General features: G+C 44.9%; 1 protein-coding gene across 6 annotated transcripts; it reads right to left on the bottom strand.

Moving 5' to 3' along the window:
- Positions 1 to 507: 507 nt before the first annotated feature.
- Positions 508 to 23,647, bottom strand: LOC125623114 (C-type lectin domain family 5 member A). Of its 6 annotated transcripts, none has more exons than XM_075120205.1 (7): positions 23,497 to 23,647; positions 19,516 to 19,601; positions 15,710 to 15,778; positions 8,011 to 8,112; positions 2,753 to 2,889; positions 1,289 to 1,398; positions 508 to 764 (listed from the first exon to the last, which is right to left on the bottom strand). In XM_075120205.1, the coding sequence occupies exons 2-7, from the start codon at positions 19,592 to 19,594 to the stop codon at positions 641 to 643; spliced, it is 621 nt and encodes a 206-aa protein (XP_074976306.1). In that variant the 5' UTR covers positions 19,595 to 19,601; positions 23,497 to 23,647; the 3' UTR covers positions 508 to 640. The 6 variants fall into 6 exon arrangements, with proteins under 6 accessions (XP_074976306.1, XP_074976303.1, XP_048677910.1 ...); XM_075120202.1 differs by having other exon boundaries at positions 19,516 to 19,613; positions 23,497 to 23,646; XM_048821953.2 differs by having other exon boundaries at positions 8,011 to 8,088; positions 19,516 to 19,613; positions 23,497 to 23,644.
- Positions 23,648 to 26,571: the final 2,924 nt, after the last annotated feature.

Genomic DNA, 26,571 nt, shown 5'->3' on the forward strand with positions numbered 1-26,571 from the left:
GTGGGAATTTTTGTGGATCCCATTCTCAAGCACGTGTATCTCCCCATGAATCTTATAGGGAGCCTATGTGCCCAACTCAGGTTTTATGGCTTCCACTGGGTAGCCAGACACCTAAAGTTTAGGCATTGAACTGGACTGCATTGCCATGCCTAAGGCTCTTTGTGGATTAGGGCCCAATGCTTTTGCACAATGCTGGGAGGAGGAGCTAGGGCTATGGTCCTGCTTCATGCCCACCTCTGCTCTGCAGAGAGCAGTCCATGGGTAGGAGCTGTGATCTTTCCTGGCCCTTGAGTAGTTCTTGCACCCTATATCCTTTCAGCATGTGTGACCCTCCATGGAGGGCAGAGTCTATCAGATTGGTGAAGTGTCCTTATTACAGAAAACAAAGTCCTCCATTACTCTTCCTACAATGTGCTGATGAAAATGCATCCAGAAATGGTGTCCAAAATGCATACCTTGGTCTGGAATTTGTTGTGGATAGAAAATAAAAAGTGCCATAGGCCAGGATCATATCATGGTTTCTTTTATAATAAAATGAGAATACATGTGCATATTTGTGTCTGAGATTAGGGGGAAATGCTCCAGCTGGATTCCAGTGCCACAGACTACCTGTGCTGGGACTCATCCTACAAAACAAGAGTTATTTCATTGTCTTCTCACAGATCCAGTGGTTTAGTTGGTGACAAGATGCAGGACTCACTTCTCCAGCTCTGATAACTGCACAGTCATTTTCATACTCCAATGTCTTTGGTTTCAGAGTAAATCTGGGCAAAGAGAAATAACCAAAAAAGAAGCTGAACTGTTGAACTAAATCCTTATTTTCATTTCTTTATATGTATACGCATGCATACACAAGCGTCTCCCTTCTTCCTGCTCCTCCTCTACTAAGGAGATATTCCTTCTCCCTTAAGCACAGAATCTGCTAACATTATTCCCCATAACAGCCCCAGGGAAAAAAACTCAGTCCTGTCTGACACTAATGTAGACTTCCATGACAAACGCAGTTCTTCTGAGACAGCTTCAATGAAATGCCAGACTAGAAGGAGCCCTCTGCCCATGTGACAATGGCACTGACTTCTTCAGCAAACACTGTTCACTTGACAAAGTCACAGGAAATCACAGCCTGTTTTCAGAGGAGATTCTAGCACTATCCACAATGAACTAGAAGTTGCATTGGTAGATTCACTTACATTTATTTAGCCAGATTCTCATCTTGAACACATGCATATAAATGATGATGCTCTGGCCCATTATGTTCATTAGCTATGAGAGAAAAGAATAAACATACAGGCCTCTCGTAAGCTCTGTCTTGTCAATCCAATACCATCTCCTCTCCATCTCTGAGTAAGTTAGTCCAATGAAATAATCAGCATCCCTTGTTTTATTACGAAGAAACTCCTGACAAGGAAAGGAAGTGTGTGGTGAATCAGTGACACAAAGGAAATGTGAGAGGAAAATCCAAAGAACATCTCCTTTATCCTGCTCTTACCACTGTGTCTGTAATGGCTGTGGGAGCCAGGAACCAGGTTATCATCTGAATTGAGAGTAACTGGAGAAATGTTACCGCCTTCATTTTGCCAGTTACAATTACTTTGCAAACCAATGATCTACTCCTGTGTATAACTCTGCAATTCACACTTAAGCTCATTCCTCTTGGCAACCAAATGTCCCTTGACGTAGTTGCAACGTGGTTAATATTTGTAATGCAGACAGGATCTAACCTTTTTGTTAGTGACTGTGTGAATCCTGGGATAATTCACGTTGTTAACTAGGATATTGGGATATGATTCTAGTGCAAATTTTCCTGGCTCCTAGCTTGGATACATGAGGTTATGAGGATGGAAGGAGTTTTTCCCCACCTTGGCTTACTCCAAACAAGAAAGAGGGATGACCGCAGCCTATGCACATGAGATGAATACAGGGATCGTTTCCTCTCTGCACCCTGGGGTATGCAAATCACCCCAAGAGGAATGAGGTGGGATGGGGAGGAGGTGAGGCACTAGAGCTAGCCAGAGGTACTGTGGGGAGCAGGGTACGTCATCCCAAGGTTACATACTATAAAGTTAAATAGTTCAATTTAATTCTCTAAAGCTTAGCTGTACTATAATGAGGTCCTTTGATGTGGTTATACTTGGAGGGCTAGATCTTCAGCTGGTTTAAATTGATGTAGCTCTGAACCCTGAGCGTAGATGAAGCTTTACAGTGAGTGTGAAACACTAGTTTACACACTGAGGTTACTTTGCCTTAGGTTACTGAATCTCCTTCATTGTTGTCAAAGGATTCACGTGTATGGTTGGATACTTGATTAATCGGAGATCAGAGAGATGTATCTCATTCCTCTGAGGCCTCTGATCAGAACCTCCACTGTGGCTGCATTTTCTCAAACTCTGAGGCCTCTCCTGGTGCTTTGCAGAATGCAGCATGTTGATAACAAAATGGTGGGTAACTGAGGTATTGGGGGGACTGGTGAGCCCAAGAAAGGATCTCTTTCTTTAGAAGAGATGCTCATAATGAAGAAGTTGGAGAATCACTGCTATACAGATGACTGTGTCTGGTATCAACAGCTTACAGAGACCCAGTGATCTGGTCATGGAAAGCTGTCTGCAGTGGGAAGGACTGATTACAAACCTGAGTATTGGAGGCTTAAGTTCAGAACCTCAAAGATTTCAATGGGAGTTAGGCACCTAAGTACATTTGAGGATCTGGGCATTCAGCATAATCTCAATTCCCACAAAGCAGTGTTTGATCTTACCAGCTCTTTTCTGTCACTGATGACAACTAGATCTGAGCTCTGTTCATCACACTCTGTTCGGCTGGAACTCCAGACCCCTTTGGCTTTAGAAAATAAGTAGTAATTCCCTCGGTGCCCCTCCCACTGTAAGGGTTTAGCTGTAGAAGGGGACATGACCACACAGAAAAACATAGAATTTTGAACAGAAATGAAGAGACAGTCAACTTATAAAATAAATCACAGAGATGAGAGGCAAAAATCTTATTTACAGCTGGGAAACTCTCTACCCTTCCAATGCCTACAGGACATCACTGGAAAGGCAGGGAAGACCAGTGGTCAGGTGGATAAATGCCAGTAAAGGATTCACTACAGGTCAGCCATAGTACAGCAGAACTATGGATGAGCCTAACTGGCTCTGAATCAGCTGCTACTCAGTCTCTTCAGTTACACACACATTAACCCCACCAAGAATCTGGTTGACTCATCTCTGAAGTTGGTCCTATGTGTTTTATTTTCAAGATGTCACATCTATATAGGTTAAATATATAGATTAGACTATGTAGGCATTAGATGTATATATTAGATGGGGTTTATTTGAATTTCTACTTGAATTAAGTTAAACATTATTGAATTAAGTTTAATACCCATGGGATCTATTGCATTAAAAATGTAACAGTTTATGTGTTACATACAATCCTACAGTAACTTTTTCAGGAGACGGACTAATGTAAACCTTGGGAATACGTTAGGAACTTCAAAAATCTGTTTGGGATAATACATATGAAGTGGGTTTCCTAGGAGATACTTGGAAGGCCTTTGAAGCTACGACCTGGGAATAAAAACCTACTGTCTACTGATTACCTGCTTCTGGGAGAAAAAGCAAGCAGGTCTGTTTAGGCAGTCTGTCTTTTGCAGGAAATACCACAATAAAGGCATAAAACTGTTCAGCCTAAAAATATCCTGGTCGGAAAGGAAAAGAGAGAGACGTGTCTCCACCCAAGAGAGGTGAGGGCCAGGGGAACCGAAAGCCTGGAAGTGGATGTCCTTGCTGAACCCCTGAGGGGAAATACAAGCGCAGTTGCCCTACACTGTGACACTAGAACTGCACCCCAGCTGCAGACTTTGCATCCAGGTCTCAGGCCTCCCAAAGCTCATGAGTGTTTGCATCTGGAGTTTTGTGTCAGCATACTATAGAGAAAGATACTAGATGTGATATTGGATACAGATTCATATTTCAAATACCTCCCAATACAAACAGTTTGGGGTGCTTTGGGTGAGAGGGAAGGTTTGGTTCAGGCCCATCTCTCATAGTCAATTAAATAAACATAACTGCATGGGCCAGGGGGTGAGTGGATGTGAGTGTGTGAATTTGACATCAATGGAAATGGAGGAGTATGGGTAAGGACAAAATTTGTCCCTAAGGACCAGACTCACACTTTGTGTGAACAGGTTCAACTCTCTGTGGGCTAGATATTGCTCTCATTTCCAACTGTATAAATTTGAAGGAAGTCACTTACTTTCACTGAGTTAACTAGGATTTACACTAGTGTAACGGGGGGGGGGGGGGAATTGTTCCATTGATTTACACATATGTATATCCATGGCAAATTTCTGCTTTGAAGGAAAAGCCTGGTTCAGTAATCTGAGCATAAAAAAGCATCTGGAAATGTGGTGGGCAAATGCTGTTTACTCACACTCATATATCTCTGAAACATCCATGTCAAATGTACTAAACTTCCAGAAATTCACTTTTGGGTTGGGAACAAGCATGACCAATTACCAGTTTATATACTTTAAAAAGAATGATAAGCACCTGAATGTAAGCATTTAAACACAAGTTCCATCTCAGCCCTCACTACAGCATCTATCTAATAGGCATGCAAACAGGGCCGGATTAACCATTTGGCTAATAAGGCTATAGCCTTAGGCCCTCCTATTTTTAGGCCCTACTGGTCAGGCATGGGGCACGGCCCGGGTGGTGGGGGAGGGCAAGCTTGCTCATGTAGCCCTGCTAGAGCACTCCTGCCAGCAGGCAAGGCAAAGCAGTCCCCTGTGGCTTGGAAGGAGCTCAGCTGCGTCTCCCCGCACTGCAGGAACACACTGCCAGGTACCTGGTTAACTCTGGTGACCGGACACTCAAAATCCGGTTACCACGGGAACATGTGCCAGTTGCGGATACAGTTTGAGCAGGCATTGTCTCCCCGCCCCAGCTTCCCCCATCCCTGAGTCTCTGGAGCTCTGCTGAGCTGTCAGGGTGGGAAGAAGCTCCCTATGTCCTTCTCCTGGGCTGAGGCTGGCAGGCAGTTCCAGGACGCTGCCTCCTGGGTCCTAGTGCCTTTCACCATTATCTTCTGTGTGTGCTGGGTCCTGTTTCTGGACAACTGGTGAGTGCCGGGGTGGGGGGAGGGTTGGCAGGGCAAGGGGGTGGCAGGGGAAAGAGGCAGTACCAGAGAGGTAGGGTGGGAAGCTTGCACGGAACCTGCACACACTCTATCCAACTCCAGCCAGAACTATTGCCCCTCCCATGTATAAGGAATGAATTCCCACATTTGTAGGAAAAACAAAACAAAACATCCCATTCTGGATACCAGTACTTTAACAATACCTTCCACTGAGGGGCTTCAGATTTATGATGCACTGTGTTCCATACTGTATTGAACTGTACTAAAAATCAAAGAAATCTAATTTTTTTCTTTGATATATTTTTCTGTACTGGGATGCACAGGCAACAAAGTTCTTTCCTCATGCTCAGCCTAGTTCCAAAGGCCAGAGCATCTTTGTACTTTTAAGGGGTTGCAAGAGCACTGGAGGAAGCTCAACACACAATGTTGTAGGTTTCTCCCTCCCCTTTCCCTCACAGATTTTAAATCCACTTCTTAGCAGGCTATGATAGAAAGACTGGCTGAACAGGCTAAAGGCAGGTTCAGTCCATATGCTGGTTCTCTAGCAGTTCAATCCATCATGAAAGTATCTCACATTTGATTTCTTTTGAGTTTCATCCCAAAAACTTAAAGCTAAATAAACCTGAAGTTAGTCCTCATTTTTCTGCCCCAACTCAAACTAACTTCTCTCCCAAGTGGCAAATGTTGGGTAAGCACGGAATGTGTGTGATTCTAGAACACAGGTCGATTCCTGCTGACAGTTACACCTGTGTAGCCTTGTTGACTTCAGGGAGAACAGATTTTTCTACAAGAATAGATTTTGGTCCCTTCTGCTTTTTCACACCTGGTATAAGCAGAATTTCATTCACTTTCCTCCCCTAAACTCTGAGCACTTTAAGGCAAAAAAAATAAGCAAGGTCTGCTTGATTTACACATGCAAACGAAACAGGAAGCTCTTCTTTCATTCTACCCAGCCCTAAACAAACACCAGACCTGATGTAACAAGGGTGTCACTACAGCAGCCTTGGTTGGACCGTTCTTTTGAAAGATCCTGAATGGTTCTTTTAAGATGCTGATTTTCAATGAAGTCCTTTTGTTCAGGGGGGCAGAGAACACAACAGGGAATAGCTCTGTTTTGTCAATTCCTAGTCATTCAAAAACTGAAAGGCTTTAAGTTTGTTTAATGCTTGTACAGTGATTCTGAAGAGCTAACATAGTACAAAAGCACTAAATATTATGACTGGGCAACCATCTAAAGATCTGTGTCACTTCTAGCTGTTGCCTTTTTCTTGCAGAAAGCTTAAAACAAACCAATGCAAACCATACGGGTCTGGTGCACACAGAACTCATGCTTAAAAAACCTCATGTCAGAGCTGCTGATCACACATTCTAGAATAGATAATACTTAGTCCTGCCATGAGTGCAGGGGACCGGACTAGATGACCTCTTAAGGTCCCTTCCAATCCTATGATTCTATTGTATTATTCTAATTGTGGAAGAGCTTGGTGACAGATTAGCCTGATGTGATGAATCACTGGAGATTAACTACACAAACTGGATATCATCCCACAAATAATATTTGGGTTCAATGTGAAAACAGTAATTCATTTTCCTTAGCTAGTGCAACACTGGGAGGCAGCTTTCAGAGCAAGACAGCCTAAAATACGTCACCCAATGTAATTTTCCCACTGCTACTTCCTCTGCTTCAGTGGATTTTACACCTGAGTGGTTTTCTTTTACATAACAAAAGCTGGCTGCCTCCCAGACTGCAGACAGAGTGAGACAGGGTATGTGGTATAGAGTCCATAGCTTGTGGGAAACACCTACAGGGCTTGGCTTTGCGCTGTGTCATATGGAGAGCTGAGGGTAGAAGCACAAGGTTGGAAGAGGTGAGCAGGATGGGGCAAGTTGCAGTGTTCGTCCTCCTACAGATGAGCACGTCATTACAATAGGAGGAAGGAGGCCTAAGAGAAGGACAGCATAGCATCCCTCATGCTCTCTCTGACTCAGCAGTAACTGTTTGAAGAATTGAGTGTAGTGAGAGTAGAATAAAGTTATTAATTTTACATAAATAAATAATATGTAAATATGTATGTACATAAATGTTTGATGACTTCATTATTTCTTTGCAATATGTAATTCCTACTTAGGCCCTTCCCTCCCATTAGCCTTGGGCCCCTCATAACCTTAAACTATCCCTGCATACAAAGGTCCATCTTCATGGACCTTAATTCAATTAATCTTCATTTACATCCGTGTAAGGGGAGAGGTCCTCACCATGTATGTATAGCTGAATACAGACATGTCTGTATATTTCAACACAATACTTAATCTGCCCATCTAGTCACCTATATGCCTAAAATATTGTAATGTGCCCAGCACTGTAGCTCCATATCCATCCTGCAAGTCCCCTAAGGGCAGAGAAAGTATCCCACAGGAACCATCAGAAGTAACTATCCAACGTCAAGAAATTCTAGAGATGGCCTGAATAGCAGGTTTGGATTTAGCATTTAAAGCTGTTTAGGGCTTGGCAGTGCCAAAACCTACTGAACTGTCCTTGGGAGATTTTGATCCCTAGTGGAAGAAATGTCCTGATATTAGCTAAAATGGACAAATTTCTGCCATCTAGAATGGTGGAAATCTTCCAAGAACAGATATTCTCATGGTATTTTAGTCATTTTAAGGCTGCATCCAAATTGGATCTGGAAAATAGGCCCCTTTAGGGTTTGGATTCAATCAAAAACAAAACCGTAGGGTCAAATTTGGATCAGGATATTTGAACCTTATTCTCCACCAACCTTTAGAAAAGAGGGGCTAGATATGAGGTTCTGCTTTAGGCCCTCCTCTACTTTTATCAAACTGATATCTTAAATGGGATTATAAATTCCACAGGCGTACCTGTTCTGTCACGAGCTGTAGTTGTGATTGTGCCGGAATCAGGTTGTGTCTTAGGCAGGCCTGGGGTAGTCTGTACAACTGAAAAGAAAATCCAATTCCTCTCTGAGGAATTCAATTCAAAGTTGGAATCATTTTTAGGAACAGTATCACTGTACATTAGAGCTGGTTGAACAGTTAAAAAAAGCTACATGGATAAAACTAGCATGTTAATTTTCCTATCTATATTAATTAATTACCATTATATTATATTATATATCCTGTTTATAAAGTTTCTGCCAATCAGGCAGCAGAAACAATACCATGTGATTCAGACAAACACCCACAAATTTGTTCATCCAAACACTTTGGCAATATTCATGAATAACAATTCACTAACTAAAATTGGGGATGAATTGATAATGCATAGTACTGATTGAATACCAGGGGAGATCATTTGTCAATATTTCACAAAAGCTAGGAATAAATTTTTCAAAAGTACCTCAGTGATTTAGGAGCCTAAGTCCCATTTTAAAAAGTACCTAAGGGATTGTTTAAATGGAGGCACTCAGAAAGTTAATCTTAGGCCATGTCTACACTACGAAATTAGGTTGAATTTATAGAAGTTGGTTTTGTAGAAAGTGTTTTTATACAGTCGATTGTGTGTGTCCCCACACAAATGCTCTAAGTGCATGTAGTCGGCGGAGTGTGTCCACAGTACCGAGGCAACCGTCGACTTCTGGAGCATTGCACTGTGGGTAGCTATCCCACAGTTCCCGCAGTCTCCGCCACCCATTTGAATTCTGGGTAGAAATCCCAGTGCCTGATGGGGCTAAAACATTGTTGCGGGTGGTTCTGGGTACATGTCGTCAGGCCCCCCCCTTCCCTCCCTCCATGAAAGCAACGGCAGAGAATCGTTTCGCGCCTTTTTTCTTGAGTTACCTGTGCAGACGCCATACCACAGCAAGCATGGAGCCCGCTCAGGTAACCATCACCATATGTCTCCTGGGTGCTGGCAGACGCGGTACGGCATTGCTACACAGCAGCAGCTCATTGCCTTTTGGCAGCAGAGAGTGCAGTATGACTGGTAGCCATTGTTGCCGTACTCCAGGGTGCTCTTTTAGCAGACCTCGGTGAGGTTGGTCGGGGCACCTGGGCAAACATGGGAGTGACTCAGCCAGGTCATTTCCCTTTTAAGTTTTGTCTCATGGCGATTCAGTCCCGCTGGCAGTCCTACTACACTGTCTTCTGCCAAGCACCCAGGAGATGACGATGGCCAGCAGTCATACTTGCACCGTCTGCTGCCAGCAAGATGTATAAAGATAGATTAAGTGGATCAAAACAAGAAATAGACCAGATTTGTTTTGTATTCATTTTCTCCTCCCTTCCTCCCTCCCTCCATGAAATCAACAGCCTGCTAAACCCTGCGTTTTGAGTTCTATCCTTGAGGGGCCATTCTGTTTCTCCTTGATTCAAAGCTACTCATGTTGTTGATTTTAATTCCCTGTAAGCCAACGCTGTAAGCCATGTTGTCAGTCACCCCTCCCTCCGTCAGAGCAACGGCAGACGATTGTTTTGCGCCCTTTTCCCTGGATTGCCCGAGCAGACACCATAGCACAACAAGCATGGAGCCCGTTCAGCTCACCGCAGCAGTTATGACCGTTGTAAACATCTCACGCATTATCGTGCAGTTTATGCAGAACCAGCACCTGAAAAACCAGGCGAGGAGGTGACGGAAGCGCAGTGATGAGGACATGAACACAGATTTCTCTAAAACCACGGTCCCCAGCAATTTGGAGATCATGGTGTTATTGGGGAAGGCTCATGCCATGGAACACCGATTCTGGGCCCGGGAAACAAGGACAGAGTGGTGGGACCACACAGTGTTGCAGTTTTGGGATGATTCCCAGTGGCTGCGAAACTTTCGCATGCATAAGGGCACTTTCATGGAACTTTGTGACTTGCTCTCCCCTGCCCTGAAGCGCAAGAATACCAAGATGAGAGCAGCCCTCACAGTTGAGGAGTGGCAATAGCCCTGTAGAAGCTTGCAACGCCAGACAGCTACCGGTCAGTCGGGAATCAATTTGGAGTGGGCAAATCTACTGTGGAGGCTGCTGTGATGCAAGTAGCCAACGCAGTCATTGAGCTACTGCTATCAAAGGTAGTGACTCTGGGAAATGTGCAGGTCATAGTGGATGGCTTTGCTGCAATGGGATTCCCTAACTGTGGTGGGGCTATAGACGGAACCCATATCCCTATCTTGGCACCGGAGCACCAAGCCGCCGAGTACATAAACCGCAAGGGGTACTTTTCGATAGTGCTGCAAGCTCTGGTGGATCACAAGGGACGTTTCACCAACATCAACGTGGGATGGACGGGAAAGGTTCATGACGCTCGCATCTTCAGGAACTCTGGTCTGTTTAAACAACTGCAGGAAGGGATTTACTTCCCAGACCAGAAAATAACCTTTGGGGATGTTGAAATGCCTATAGTTATCTTTGGGGACCCAGTCTACCCCTTAATGCCCTGGCTCATGAAGCCATACACGGGCACCCTGGACAGTAGTCAGGAGCTGTTCAACTATAGGCTGACCAAGTGCAGAATGGTGGTAGAATGTGCATTTGGATGTTTAAAAGCACGCTAGCACAGTTTACTGACTTGCTCAGACCCCAGCAAAACCAATATTCCCATTGTTATTGCTGCTTGTTGTGTGCTCCACAATCTCTGTGAGAGTAAGAGGGAGACGTTTATGGCGGGGTGGGAGGTTGAGGCAAATCGCCTGGCCTCTGAATACGTGCAGCCAGACACCAGGGTGGTTAGAAGAGCACAGCAGGAAGTGCTGCACATCAGAGAAGCTTTGAAAACCAGTTTCATGACTGTCCAGGATACTGTGTGACACTTCTGTTTGTTTCTCCTTGATGAAAATCCACCCCCTTGGTTGACTCTAAATTTTCTGTAAGCCACCCGTCCTCCCCTCTTTGATCACAGCTTGCTCGCAAAGGAAATAAAGTCACTATCATTTAAAAAACATGTATTCTTTATTAATTGATTAAAAAAATAGGGAGATAACCCACAAGGTAGCCCGGGTGGGGTGTGGGAGGAGGGAAGGAAAAGGTCACTTTAAAACTTCCTCAATGCCAGCCTTCTGTTGCTTGGGCTGTCCACTGGGGTGGAGTGGTTGGGTGCCCGAAGCCTCCCCCCCCGGCCCCGCGTTCTTGGGCGTCCGGGTGAGGAGGCTATGGAACTTGGGGAGGAGGGAGGGCGGTTAAGCAGCGGCTGCAGCGGCAGTCTGTGAGCCTGCTGCCATTCATGAACCTCCACCCGACGCCAGAGCATGTCCGTTTGATCCCGCAGTAGCCCCAGCGTTGCCTCATGCCTCCTCTGATCTTCCTGCTGTCACTTCTCCTCATGTTCATTGGCCACTGTCCTGTACTGCGCTATTGTGTCCCTCCACACATTCTGCTGAGCTCTGTCAGTGCCGGACGACTGCATGAGCTCAGAGAACATTTCATCACACATGCGTTTTTTTTCACCGCCTTATCTGAGATAGCTTTTGGGACAGAGGAGGGAGGCTTGAAACATTTGCAGCTGCGGGAAGAAAAAAAGGGAGTGAAGTATTTAAAAAGATCCATTTTACAGAACAATGGCTATACTCTCACGGTGAACAACACTATTCATATTACATGGCACATGTGATTTTGGTACAAGGTAGCATTTTGCATCTTATATTGAGTGCCTGCGGCTTTGGTGTTAGAGATCACACATGCAGTGCTGGGCAACAGAATTTGGCTTGCAGGCGGCCATGGTAAGCCATAGTCTTTCGGCTTCTGCAACCTTCATAACAACAGCCCCCTCCTTTCCCATACCAAGTAAAGCCCGTTGAGTTGGCCATTTAGTGCTGCGGTTTTCATGTTAACGTGCAGCAGCAGAAACCAAACTAACCCCGCCCCCACCATCCAATTCTCTGGGATGATCGCTTTACCCTTCCCCCTACCGCCTGGCTGCTAGCAGGGAAGATCCCTGCTAGCCAAACATGAACATCTCAGCGCCAATGACACCCCCCCTCAACCCCCCCCACTGCGTGACTAACTGCGGGGAGGATTTCTTTTCAGCCACAGGCAAACAGCCCAGTAGGAACGGCCACCTCTGAATGTCCCCTTAATTAAATTCCCCTATTTCAACCAGGTTACCATGAACGATATCACTCTCCTGAGGATAACACAGAGAGATAAAGAACGGATGTTGCTTGAATGCCAGCGAACACCGGGACTATATGCTGCCAGGCTTTGTCATGCAATGATACCAGATTACTTGCTACTTGCATGGCATGGTAAAGTGTCCTACCATGGAGGATGGAATAAGGCTGCTCTCCCCAGAAACCTTCTGCAAAGGCTTTTAGAGTACCTCCAGGAGAGCTTCATGGAGATGTCCCTGGAAGATTTCGGCTCCATCCCCAGACACGTTAACAGACTTTTCCAGTAGCTGTACTGGCCACGAATGCATCCCAAGTCCTCAGGGATATTTAATCATTAAAAAACACTTGCTTTTATAACATGTATTATATTTAAAAAGGTACACTCACCAGAGGTCCCTTCTCCGGCTTCGTTGGGTTGGGAGGGTATTTCAGTCAGGGTGATAAAAAGATCCTAGCTGCTGGGGAGAACGGTGTGTTGTGTGCTCTCCTCAAGCTCGTCCTCCTCCTCCTCATCTTCCCCGTCCGCAAAATCCTCAGGCATGGCGGAGAGTACCCCATCATCGGAGTCCACGGACAGGGGTGGGGTAGTGGTGGCGGCCCCCCCTTAGAATTGTATGCAGCTCAGCGTAGAAGCAGCATGTCTGGGGCTCTGTCCTGGAGCGTATGTTTGATTCTTTGGTTTTCTGGTATGCTTGTCTGAGCTCCTTAAGTTTCACACATTGCACTGTGTTGCGTCCCTGCTGTAGCTTCTGTCCCTCATGGCCTCGGAGATTTTTTGAAATGTTTTGGCATTTCGTCTTTTGCAACGTAGTTCTGATAGCATGGATTCCTCTCCCCATACAGCGATCAGATCCAGTACCTCCCGTTTGGTCCATGCTGGAGCTCTTTTTTGATTCAGGGACTGCATGGTCACCTGTGCTGATGAGCTCGCCTGGCCAAACAGGAAGTGAGATTGAAAAGTTCCCGGGGCTTTTACTGTACACTTGGCCAGTGCATCCGAGTTCAGAGTGCTGTCCACAGCGGTCACAATGGTGCACTGTGGGATAGCTCCCGGAGGCCAATACCTTTGAATTGCATCCACACTAATTCGAAACGGCCATGTCGATTTCAGCGTTAATCCCCTCGTTGGGGAGGAGTACAGAAATCTGTTTTAAGAGCCCTTTGTCGAAAAAATGGCTTCGTTGTGTGGACGTGTGCAGGGTTAATTCGATTTAATGCTGCTAAACTCAACATAAACTCATAGTGTAGACCAGGCCTTAGGGTAAACTACAAATATCTGTACCTGGAACAAATGTTTGGGGAGGTCAGCACTAGCCTTTACAACTGTATTAACTACCTTGCATAATTGGCAATCACTTAACAGAACTTAAAATCTCGGGTAGACAAACCTTTAGTTTAGAAGGCATCCCAGCTCCTGTGGAAAGACACTGGCTTGGCCATTAGGACTTATCTACATGGGAGATTTATACTGGTTTAAGCTGAAGTGTGAATTTAAATCAATATATTTAAATCCCTGGGTGGACAGTTTTATTCAGAATTAAGGTGGCCTTACTTCAACTTATTTTATTCACTTTCAAAGTTCTGCAGACTGGGTTTAAGCTCCTATCTTCATGACCTTGCCTACACTTGCGGCAGTGTGTACAGTACATGCAGCTGTGAAAGACTCTGGATGGAGGGAGGCAGCGGGGAAAGGCTCATTCCCCACTGCCTCCCCCATCAGAGCCTTTCCCCACTTCCCCCCACCAGAGGCTTTCACTGTCGCATGCAGCTACATGCCAAACTGTGGAAATAGCCTGTCTTTCACTGTGGCGTGTAGCTACACATACCCTACACACCACCACAAGTGCAGACAAGGTCTATAAGAGGGGCAGGGCATAGCATCTCACCAGCATCTCACATTGGCTATTTTAGGCAACTCCCCACCTAGTGTGCTGGCTTTTGTGAATCACATTCCAAGGAACCTATCTCTCCTCATTCATTGTATAGGGAGCCTAGATGCCTAACTCAAGCTGTGTGGATTGCAGTGTTGTTCCTGTGATTTTCTAGGTGCTTAAAAGATAGGTGTTGTGATGGATCTCACCATCTACATCCTTTTGTGAATCTAGGCCTTGGGCGCTTCTGAACATTTTACCTTAGGGCTGTAGTTCAACTCATCCCTCTTGGAGCCCCTTCACACTCACAACCTCATGAAGTTTTCAAAGTGGTGTATCATTTATTTCAATGAAAGTATCAGACATGTATATCTGTGAGGAAATGCTCATATGAGGAAGGATGATTTTGTGATTAAAACACATTGGTCTAAATTCAGTACCTGGCCACCGAGTGTGAACAGTGGGTGCTCAGCACTTTTGAAAACCAGGCAGGTATCTAAATATGGATTTAGGAGCCTCACTTTAGGCTCCTAGTATTGAAAACCGTCACCAAAAATCTGGGCTTGATCTTTCTGAGCCTCCCCATCTGTATAATTAGATTAATGATATTTGCCAACCTGAAAAGGTGTGTTGTGTGGATAAATTCATTAATGTTTGTGAGGTTCTCAGATACTACAAAAATGAGAGCCTCATCTAGACAGATATTTGATCACAAACGCACATTCAGAATACATGTGGTTAGGAGACCATTTTAAGTCCAAATACTGAATCTTAGCATCAGTTACTGTGCAAATAATCCATAGATAGTCATTTGTCTGAACAATTTGAGTATATTAGATACAAAAAGTGAAGCTAACCCTTTTAAGGTACTTCTGTGGCCCCTATTACCATAATATTTGAGCATCTCATAATTGATCTGTGAGGTATGGAAGTACAATAATATGCATTTTATACGTGAGAAACTGAGACTAAGTGACTTCCCCAAGGTTGCACAGGAGGCTGTGGCAGAGCAAGGACATGAATTTGGATCTCCCAAGTCCGAGGCTAGCATCTTAACCATTGGGACATCCTTATTCTCTAATACACTCTCAAATTTAAGGATTTAACCACAGTTGGGAAATTCAGAGTTAAAGCGGTCCATGAAATTCTGCCCCCTTGCTATTATATTGGTCCAATAATACAATGATATGCCAAGGAATTGCATTTTTTTCTTCAATATCAGGTACATATGTGGCAGTGGGATTATCACTAGAGTTGTAGTTGTCAATTAATCTCTTTGTGCCTCAGTTCCCCAGCAGTTAAATGGGGCTTATGATACTTATCCTGTGGTTTCTATTTAGACAGTACATTCTTCAGGGCAGGCAGGAACTTTTACCATGTAATTGTACAGGGCCAGTTCTAGGGGCAGTTGAGCAGGGCACCAGTTTCCAGGGGCAATGAGCAACTGGGCTTTTTTTTTTAGAAGGCCATTTTTGCTCCACTCTGATTTTTTTTTCACTTGGCTGTTGTGAGCACGGGTGCTCCTTGCCCAGTACAATAGGCCCACAAACTCAGGTAGGCCCTCTAGTTTCAGTAATAACAATATGAGCATTCAACAGAAACAAAGAGAACACCCCCTTTGCTCAACAGAATTTCATAGAGAACCCCAGCATCTTACCTGTTATGCTCTCCTCAGTTGTGGAATTGAGGGTCCCTTGAGAGCCCGGCATGGGGAAGATCTGTGGAACTGAACACAAGCCCAGATGTTGTTCTCCTGGAGATGAGCCTTAATGCTGCCTATACAACATTTGGTTAATAGCAGTTGTTTGGAAAGGGTGTTCATAGCCCATGACACAACCGCATGCCCAGGGAGCTATCATTGGCCTGGAATAGGGGTGAGGGAGATTACAGCATAAAGCTAATGGGAGCACTAATATCTCTGGTATTCCTGCCAGTAACAACACTCATCAACGCTGGTATAGGGACAGGCTACAGTACAGACACAAACAAAGGATAAATGGTAATACAGAACCCTAAATACAGACAGAGTGCAATGAATCATGACTATGGATCTGAAATTAGCTTGCCATAAATGTCCATAGAACAAAGCTTGATTGTCGCACATGTTTTTGTATAGCATGTAAAACAATGAGGTCCTGGCCCTTGACTTGCGCTCCTAGGCACTCCGGTAACACAAATAATGATAACATATGTTTGTAAAAAGTAAGCAAGAAGGGGTGCAAACATGGGCAAAGAAAAATTCTCTACAGAAATCAGCCATGTTTGTGAATAATTTGTTGGTCAAATCTAATTCCCAGAATAAGTGACTTTCCATATTCCAGACACATCTTGTCCATAGCAGAAAAACCCTAGGAATACTCCTGGCTGTGTGGGAATCATTTCACTTCCCTATCCCCAGAAGAGGACTGGGTCTGCACTGATGTTTCAAGCCCTATATGCCCACAGGATGGGTCACTCCCTTTGCTTCACCAAGACAAATGTTGTAACATGCTTTACAAACTGCTGTCATGCCCTATTTCTCCCCCTGCCACAGAAACAAACGGAGATACAAGGTGGGTGAGGTAATATCTTTTATTGGACCAACTTCTTTTGGTGAGAGAGATCTTTTATGAAGATCTCTGTGTGGCTTGAAAACTTGGCTCTCTCACCAACAGAAGTTGGTCCAATAACAGATATTACCTCACCCACCTTGTCTCTCCAATATCCTGGGAAAAACACAGCTACACCGAATACAGAAACAAATGCCATTACTCCTAAAGGCATTCTGCACCAAAATATTTAAAATTCTGCACACAATATTTTAAAATTCTGACAATTTTATTTATCAAATAAATGTGGAGGCTCCAGCATGGCATTGGGGAGCACAGGCCATGGGCTGCACAGAGGTGGGAGATCACTGTGCAGCTCCCCCCTGGGACACAGACTCAGCGGTGAGGCTGCACCCAACCTTGACACAGTGCAAGGACTGGGCCTGTCCCAGAAACACCGCAGGGCCCTGCCCCTCCATGCCAGGTTCACCAAGGCAAGGCAGGATCCAAGTGTGAAGGGGCTTAATGTGGGGGATCCGGTTGTGGGTTGAGAGGGTTATGTGTGTGGGGCAATCTGGGTGCTGGCGGCTCCGTGGGGGATCTGGTTGTGGTGGGGATCTGGATGCACAGGGGCTTGTTGGGGGCTTCTGGGTGAAACAGTAATGGGATTCTGGAGGGGGGTGAAGGTGGTTGGGGCTCAGTTGAACGGGTCTGGGTGTGGGGGAATAGAGCTCAGCAAGGGGTCTGGGTGTGGGGGGCTTCAGATGCTGGGGGACTGGGGCTCAGTGGGGTGGGGACCCATGTGTAGCTGGTTGGGGCTCAGTGGGGTGCGGATCTGCGTGCATGTGGCTCATCGGGGTGGTCCAGGTGCAGGGGGAGTGGAGTTCATGGTGGGGATTCTGAGTGCGGGGGGTGAGGCTCCTTGGGAGGGTCTGGGTATGAACAGCTCCCTGTACTGGAATCCCTCCCCCTACAGCAGAGGAGCAATGGGTGCAGGAAGCGGGGGGAGGGGAATTTTGTAGAGCTTCCTGCACCCATTGTTCCTCTGCTGCAGGGAGAGAAATCTGGGAGTGGGTATGAACCAGCCCCAGATGCCGTGCAGAGGCAGAGGAAGTCCCATCCTCCCCAGCCCAGCCAGGACTAGCAGCTGAGCCCAGCACAGGGTAGGAGCTACCAGCCGGGTCTTCCCCAGTCCTGCCTCCTGCCCCACAGTGATTTACCTCTCTGCTGGCTGTGCTGGGCACCCAAAACATACTGCTGGGGAGGTTGCATGACTGCTCTTGTGGCTTCCCTTTGCTTCCCTATCTGAAAGTCATTTTTCTGAGGGAAAGCAAAGAAATCTGGGGGGGTCATAAATTATGTGAATGTGTGGTGGCACAGAATTCCCCCAGGAGTAAAATGCTCAGTTTTTCTCTATGCCTCTGTGACCCAGGCAGAAACTGTCAGCTATCAGAGAAAGAGGAAACTCCAGCTGTGAGATCACTTAGTGCAACTAGGAGTAAAAAAATTCCCTTAGCTAAAACAATTACTCCTTGGAAAACAAATTCTTCCCTTCCCCACTATGAATCCTTTCTATCCAGGGCACATATCTGGTGGGTTGTGATCCATTTCTCACTTCACAGAGACCAGGAATTCTGCAGGGAAAGCATCAGGAATCACTCAAAAGTCACTCTGTTTGGCCATTCTTGGAGAAGTGTTGGTGGCCACTGGAAAACATTTCACTCAGGTTTCCTAAGTGAATGTGAGCAAGAGGGTCTTATACTAAGGGGACAGGGAAACACAAATATAACAATCCTAAATTAAGACTACTAATAGAGAAAGGGGAAGAGATGTATTATGACATGGGAGATGGAGGCTGAAGTTACACATGAAATCGTATTACCAAGTGCAGCTTCACCAGTTAATTAATCTAAAAGTTTGCTATTACCCTTCTGGGTTTAGATCCCAGGGGACAGCAGCCTGACACACGTACTTTACTATGATAGTTTACATATTAAATTGTAAAGAGTATCTAAAAAGATCACACACCATTGTGCAGTCACCGTTTCAGTTCTTTTTCACTCCCAAGGTACATTAAAGTGCACATTATGAATGGCTTACTCATACAAAGTAGCAGAGGGGTAGCCATGTTAGTCTGTATCCACAAAAACAATGAGGAGTCCGGTGGCTCCTTAAAGACTAACAGATTTATTTGGGCATAAACTTTCGTGGGTAAAAAAACCCACTTCTTCAGGTGCATGGAGTGAAAATTACAGATGCAGGCATAAATATACTGACACATGAAGAGAAGGGAGTTACCTTACAAGTGGAGAACCAGTGTGAACAAGGCCAATTCAGTCAGGGTGGATGTGGTCCACTCCCAATAATTGATGAGGAGGTGTCAATACCCAGAGGGGGAAAATTGCTTTTATAGAGCCAGCCATGCCCAGTCCCTATTCAGGCCCAAATTTATGGTGTTAAATTTGCAAATGAATTGTAGATCTGCAATTTCTCTTTGAAGTCTGTTTTTGAAGAAAGTTTTTTTGTTGAAGGATGGCTACTTTTAAATCTGTTATTGAATGTCCAGGGAGATTGAGGTGTTCTCCTATTGGCTTTTGTATGTTACCATTCCTGATGTCTGATTTGTGTCCGTTTATTCTTTTACTCATACAAAGTCATGCAGCAAAGAGGAGTTTTTGGGTTACCTCAGGATGCTGCTCAGCTCTTCAGCGAGCCACAGAGAAGTGTTCCTAGGACACATCACCGCTGCCTAGATCCAATCCCAGCACCATTCTTGGGGGTATTTTGTGCCTAGTTTGGTTTGTGTGAGATGCTAAGATTCACTGTAATATCCCACACTAGACAACACACACTTGAAAGTATCAGCCGCTATAAGAAAAGTGCTATAAAATCAATAAATAATAACTCAAAATTACAAATGCACAGCGATACTCACAATAGATGAGAAACAGAGCTGTCCCTACTAGTTTAATGGGCAGGATGACTAATCCAGGAATGACCAGTTGCAAGTTCATCTTGCCCCTGTGGAATGATCTGAAAGGTTTAGAACATCCTTGCTTAATGTACACTGGCACTTCTCAACACATGACAGAATGGGTCAAATTTCAAACTAAACCATGAGAATTTAGACAGTCAAAATGGTGTTTATCAATTACATTGCATTACTTGTGAAGAAAGTTTTTACTAAATTTTAGTAACATAACTGAATAGGTATTTAATAATAGTTCTTGAATTTCAACAGATATGAAAAGCTCCCCACTGTTCAGTTCCTGGTTGGTAGATGATGGTATATCAGACTAGATGGGCCTGTAGCACCATAGCCTCACTTGTATAAATCAGCATAGCTCCACTGAAATCCATGGAGCTGCACCAATCTATGCCGGCTGAGGATCTTGTCAATAGTGTGTCTCCCAATAAGGCAGGTAGCTAGATAGCTAGACAGTATATGTTCTGAGGACCCTGGAGCTAAATGCATGGCTGTATTGCCAGAGGGGCTTCGGCTTCCTCAGCCGTGGGGTGCTGTTCCAAGAAGAAGGACTGCTTAGTATAGATGGGGTCCACCTATCAAGGAAGGGGAAGAGTATCTTTTGATACAGACTGGCTAGGCAGGCTTTAAACTAGGTTTAATGGGGGAAGGAGATAAAAGGCCATAGGTAAGTCCAGAACATGGAGATCAAGTTGCAGTGGGGGAGGTTTAGATTGGATATTAGGAAAAACTTTTTCACTAAGAGGGTGGTGAAACACTGGAATGCGTTACCTAGGGAGGTGGTGGAATCTCCTTCCTTAGAGGTTTTTAAGGTCAGGCTTGACAAAGCCCTGGCTGGGATGATTTAACTGGGATTTGGTCCTGCTTCGAGCAGGGGGTTGGACTAGATGACCTTCTGGGGTCCCTTCCAACCCTTATATTCTATGATTCTATGATTCTATGATCTGGGTGAAGGGTCAGAATATGGGGGGAACATGGGCAATCACAGTGGGGACAAAGGAGAGACCAGAGGGAATACAGAGGGGAAATTTAATGAACATCTTAGATGTCTGCATTCTAGTGCAAGAAGAATGGGGAATACATAGGAAGAACTAGAAATACTAGTGACAAAACACAATTACAACATAATTGGCATCATGGGTTCATTCACATGACTGGAATACTGCCTAGTGTAATAAGGATTGAGATTTAGATTATGCACTTATTTTTATTTTCTTTGGAGACCATCTCTGTCCTTTTATGCCTACCACGAATAATCACTTAAAATCTATCTGTAGTTAATAAACCTGTTTTATGATTTACCTTGAAGTGCTTGAGAAACCTCAGCTCAGGAACAAAGACTGTTGCATATCCTCTCCACATTTAGGGAGGGGTGGACTGGGTAATAAACGTACACTAGTCAGGCTTCTGACCAGTGCAAGACAGTACAGCTCAGGGTTGCATGGTTAGGAGCTGAGGGAACTGGCTGGAGCCCCTCTATTGTTAGTTAATGAGTGTCTGGGAAAAGCATTCATGTAACTCAGTTGGATGTATCCCTGCCTGTGGATGTCTGTGTAAGCGCAGTACCTATCAGAGGTTTGCAGCTTGTCACAGCAGTACAGTGTGAGAGGGAGCCCAGGTTGGTGAGCTCAGCAGTACTCCAGTTCCAGGTTGTATCTTGGGAACTCATCACAGATACCAAGCTGGGTGGGGTAGCAAGCACTTTGGAGAACAGGATTAGAATTCAAAATCTTAACAAACTGGAGAAATGGTCTGAAATAAATAGGATGAAATTCAATAAGGACAAATGCAAAGTACTGTACTTAGGAAGGAATAATCAATTGCACAAATACAAAATGGGAAATGACTGCCTAAGAAGGAGTACTGCAGAAAAGGATCTGGGGGTTATAGTGGATCACAAATGAAATACGAGTCAAAAATGTAACACTGTTGCAAAAAAAGCAAACATCATTCTGGGATGTATTAGCAGGAGTATTGTAAGCAAGATGTGAGAAGTAATTCTTACACTCTGCTCATCACTGGTAAGGCCTCAACTGGAGTACTGTGTCCAGTTCAGAGCATGACACTTCAGGAAAGATGTGGACAAATTGGAGAGAGTCCAGAGGAGAACAAAAGAAATAATTAAAGGTCTAGAAAACATGACCTATGAGGAAAAATTCTAAAAGTTGGGTTTGTTTACTCTGGAAAAGAGAAGACTGAGGGGGGGACATGATAACAGGCTTCAAGTATGTAAAAGGCTGTTAGAAAAAAGAGCATGATATCTACTGAGGAGAGGACAAGAAGTAATGGGCTTAAATTGTAGCAATGGAGATTTAGGTTAGACGTTAGGAAAAACTTCTTAATTGTAAGGGTAGCTAAGCACTCGAACAAATTACTTAGGGAACTTGTGGAATCCCCATCAATGAAGCTTTATCAGAACAGATTAGACAAACACCTCAGTGATAGTCTAGATAATACTTAGGCCTGTCTCCGGGCAGGTGATTGGACTAGATGACCTATCAAGGTCCCTGCCTGTCCTGTACCTCTATGATGTCAGCTCCTATGTTCAGGAATGTGCTGGGTATGCCAACATTATATTTTTAAAAATCAGTTATTTAACACCTATGCAAATAATTAAATCCTTCTTTAGACACCAGTCCTTGTCTTGAACTCAATCGCCCATTTGACAATGCATTGTAATTTTACTAGTCAAAGCCCACCTCCAGGCCAGCCAATGAATACAAAAGATCGCAGGAGAAAGATACACAAAGAAATTCTGTTTTGGTTGGGGAGTTGGGCTCCTTTTCTTACTAATCCGATTCAGTATTATAGTAGCAGCCAAGCACATCTATCATTCAGAGGATAAAGCAAAGTGCCCATGTACAGTGCCTTGCAGTACCAATAGATTAAGATTGTGGTTAAAGCCCAGAACTGAGAGACTTGAGATATGCTACTGACTTCTTAGCAACTTTGGTCAAATCATTTACCCCCTCTATGACTCAGTTTTTCCACCTATCAAATGGAAATAATATTTTATAGGGATGTTGGGAGGCTTAAGCCAAAGAGATTTGGAAAGTGCTTTGAAACCTTCAGATGATAGGTACTATAACAGAGCAAAGTATTATGAAGAATAGATAGATAGATAGATCAATCTTAATCAACTTCTGACCACTGCGGGCCAAAATCTGATCTTGGCTACATCAGTGGAAATCTGGAATAGTTCCATTGACTTCAATTATTCTGCTTTACACCAAAATTACTGAAAGCAGAATTTGGCCCTGCATCTCCATCTGGATGCCTTGTAAAAGAGAAGATAATAATCCATCCTTGTCCATTTTTGTGTTTGTTTTTATCCTCTTTTGTATCCTAAGGGAACAGAACTCCTATCTGCCACATCTCCCTGAAACTGCTTTGACATGTAAACGATTTGAGTCTCTGAGGTTCAGACCCACCCTAATTTGATCAGTTTCCTTATCTGAATTTCCATTCTCTTTCTGTTGAACTGTAATGATGTTTTAGGGGCAGGTGAGAGGTGCCTTATAAAGTCCCACATTTTCAAGAGTGCCCCAAACTCTGGATACTTTTGTTTTTGTGTGTGCAACTTGAGACACCCATGGGCAGATTTTCAGCAGTTCTCAGCACACTGAAAGTCGATGGGTGGTGAGCACGATCTTCAAGATGGGCATCCAGAAGTGGAGGCTCTTTGATCACATCATTACTCCTTTTTATTTGCTACACAAAGTCACCAAAATTTTAGTTGATAGAAAATCTAACAAAGTAACAATGTAATAAAGACCAGCAAGATAAATAAGAAACAAAAATACTTATCAGGAGGAGCTCTATGCAGACAGATCTCTGACTTCAGTCCACTTCAGTGCTGATAAGGCTTTCTATAAGGAAACTGACAAAAGGCTCCTTGGGACTTATCAGTCCCTTGTGGTTTTCAGTTACCTTAGGGGTCGTACTTTTATTCTTTGCTCTGACAGTGTATTTCTTGTTCTTCTGTCTCTCTCTTTCCAGACCTGAGGTTTAGTGTCTTCTTCTTCCTCTTTTTCTTAGTGGTATATGCCAGGATAAGTGCTTTGTGCAGTTACAACTAATTAAACAATGTTTTTTAACTCAAGGCTTCCTGAAATGAAAGTATGCTGGGAATCAGAGACAATGGGATGACTCAGATGTTCTCATGGCTCATTGTTTGAGGGTAATGTCTGAGAAGACTGCTACAACAGCAAGGGATTGGGCTGTGGAATGGTGACTTTGTTCCCCTATAATTTTTTTTCCCTTGGTTTATTCCAATGTCTACTAGTTTATCAGCCATGAAGGCTGTTTCCCACTAAATGGATTTTAAAGGGGACCTGCAAAGGGAAAATGGTTGGTGTCCTTTAGTTCTTCTTTAATATTTATGAAGAAAGTCTGAAAAGTCTCATTTTACAAAAAGTGTGGTGCATATGTGTTTGTATAGTGGGGCAGCTGCTCCACTCCAGTCAGCAGGGGTTAAAAGCCCTGGAGAGGGCTGCAGCTGGGAAAAGCAGTGAGTAGCTGACCACAGGTGTGGCTAGCTCAATCAGGGCCCAGCTGGCCCTTATAAGAGGGCTGTGGGCCAGGAACTGAAAGATTCTCACTCTAGCCCTGGAATAGAAAGGGCTAGCTGCCTGTGAGCAAGGCACCTGAAGTGGAGCAGTGCTGGGCAAGGGGAGCTGAGGAGCACCAACCGAGTAAACCTTGATGAAGGCCTATGAAAAGGTACTGGGGCAGCCTGGGGATAGGCAAAGGCAGCAGGTCCTACCCCCTTGCCAATGATGACTGGCCTTTACAGGTTTCAGAGGAACAGCCATGTTAGTCTGTATTCGCAAAAAGAAAAGGAGTACTTGTGGCACCTTGGAGACTAACCAATTTATTTGAGCATGAGCTTTCGTGAGCCACAGCTCACTTCATCAGATGTATACCGTGGAAACTGCAGCAGACTTTATATACACACAGAGAATATGAAACAATACCTCCTCCCACCCCACTGTCCTGCTGGTAATAGCTTATCTAAAGTGATCAACAGGTGGGCCATTTCCAGCACCAGCATTTCCAGTGCTGGAAATGGCCCACCTGTTGATCACTTTAGATAAGCTATTACCAGCAGGACAGTGGGGTGGGAGGAGGTATTGTTTCATATTCTCTGTGTGTATATAAAGTCTGCTGCAGTTTCCACGGTATACATCTGATGAAGTGAGCTGTGGCTCACGAAAGCTCATGCTCAAATAAATTGGTTAGTCTCTAAGGTGCCACAAGTACTCCTGGCCTTTACAGACTGCAGTTTTCCCCAGTGAGAGGGGCTAGTGAGGACTGGCAGTAGCCACTGAGGCAAGGTGGGTTTAGAGGGTTGTGGTTCCCCTGGGATGGGAGACCCAGAGTGTGGGGGTACTGCTGGGGCAGAACCCTGAGGTAAGTGGTACCATGGTCTGGGAGGGACATGGGGCCCTAAGGCAGGTGAGACATAGGCCAGCAGAAGGCACTCTGAGGCTGAAGAGCTAATTCCCAAGATGGCCAGCAGGTGGTGCTGCACTGGTGAGTCTTCACTTCACTACAGTGTGGGTACACACCCATGCATATGCAAATAGGGCACGTATACTTATTTTTAAATTAGAAATTCTGATCTTGTCTACCCAATCTCTGTTAAATATTCAACACCACTATGTAAGAGCTGAAGAAGCTCCAAGTCCCCTTCTCTGTGTGAGGAGCAGTGGCACGGGAGCCAGCAAACAGACCTGGAAAAAGGGATGTTTGAGTGGACATCTGCTGGGGAAGAAGGGAGCAAGTCCCTGTTCCTTGGGGGCAGTGAGTGAGTTCTTGCGAGTGTGTGTGTGTGTGTGTGTGTATATATATATATATATATATTTTTTGCTTGGTTGTGTGTTGGGTTTTAAGTTTACAGGGGCTGGTAGGGGGCAGTGTGCTGTGAGAGAAGCAGAACCTTTGAACACAGCAGAGTCCTGATTAGGCGTAACCCTTCCCTGAGTAGGGGGCTTAAGGCAATGAAGCAGCCAGCCAGCTGCACAGGAATTAGCAAACACCGCTGGAAAGAGCGGAGTTTGTGTGGCAGTTTGTAAGGGGCGTTTGGTGGAGAAGTGTGTGGTTTTCTGTGTCTTTTCTCCTTGGCAAGAACTTAGGTGGGGAGACTATGACAGGTACAGAAGCAGCAGTGGTAGTGACTCAAGAAATGGAAGAGACAATGAAGTTGACTGGATGTGGAAGCTATGACATGTACATTTTCCTGGAGCAGATACCTGAAAAATACTTCATTTGTATGCAGTACCACCTCACAGGGCTGATGGTGGTTTGGAGATGCAGGTAGAAACTATAGTTGAGTTTCAAAGGGAATTAGTGCAGATGACAGAGAGAAGGCGAGAAGAGGCTGAAGGGGAAAAATCAAGATTAACAGATGCAAGCTTGTCTGAAGAACTCTGAGGGGAGACTGCTGGGTGACGAAAGTGGCCAGTGAAAGCATGTGACTACAAGAACCAGCTGGAGGAAAAGACCAGCTAATGAAAGAGAAATAGAGCTCAGAAACAGATTAGCTGAGTTGGACAATGAAGAAGGGGCACAGCAGGCAATAACAGAAGGTGGCAGGGCAAGGAAGAAAAGAAGAGCATCTAGTCCTTCCAGCACAGAGGAAGTCAATGGAGATTGCCTGGGGCTCTTAACTTTGGCTTACCCTGTGGGTATAACAGCCCAGGGGAGGCTTGGCTTAGCTTCTCCTGGTGCAGCTGCCACCAACCTGCCGTCAGACACCTGGGCCATGGTGACCCCACCTGCACTCTGCCTCTTCCTGTCCCTACTCTGTCCTTTCCCTGAGGCCCCCGCTGCCTGGCTGACTCCCCCCTCTCCTCCATTCCACCCCACCATCTCCAGAGGTCCCTGCCACTCACCACATCCCTGCAGATGGGGGGGGTGTCTCACAAGGGAGGAGGGATGTGGAGAACATGAGTGGTGGGGGTTTAAGGGGGAGAGGGTGTGGAGGAGAGGAGGGAGGTGGGG

Source organism: Caretta caretta, chromosome 1 (genome assembly GCF_965140235.1).
Source record: "Caretta caretta isolate rCarCar2 chromosome 1, rCarCar1.hap1, whole genome shotgun sequence".
Lineage (NCBI taxonomy): Eukaryota > Metazoa > Chordata > Testudines > Cheloniidae > Caretta > Caretta caretta.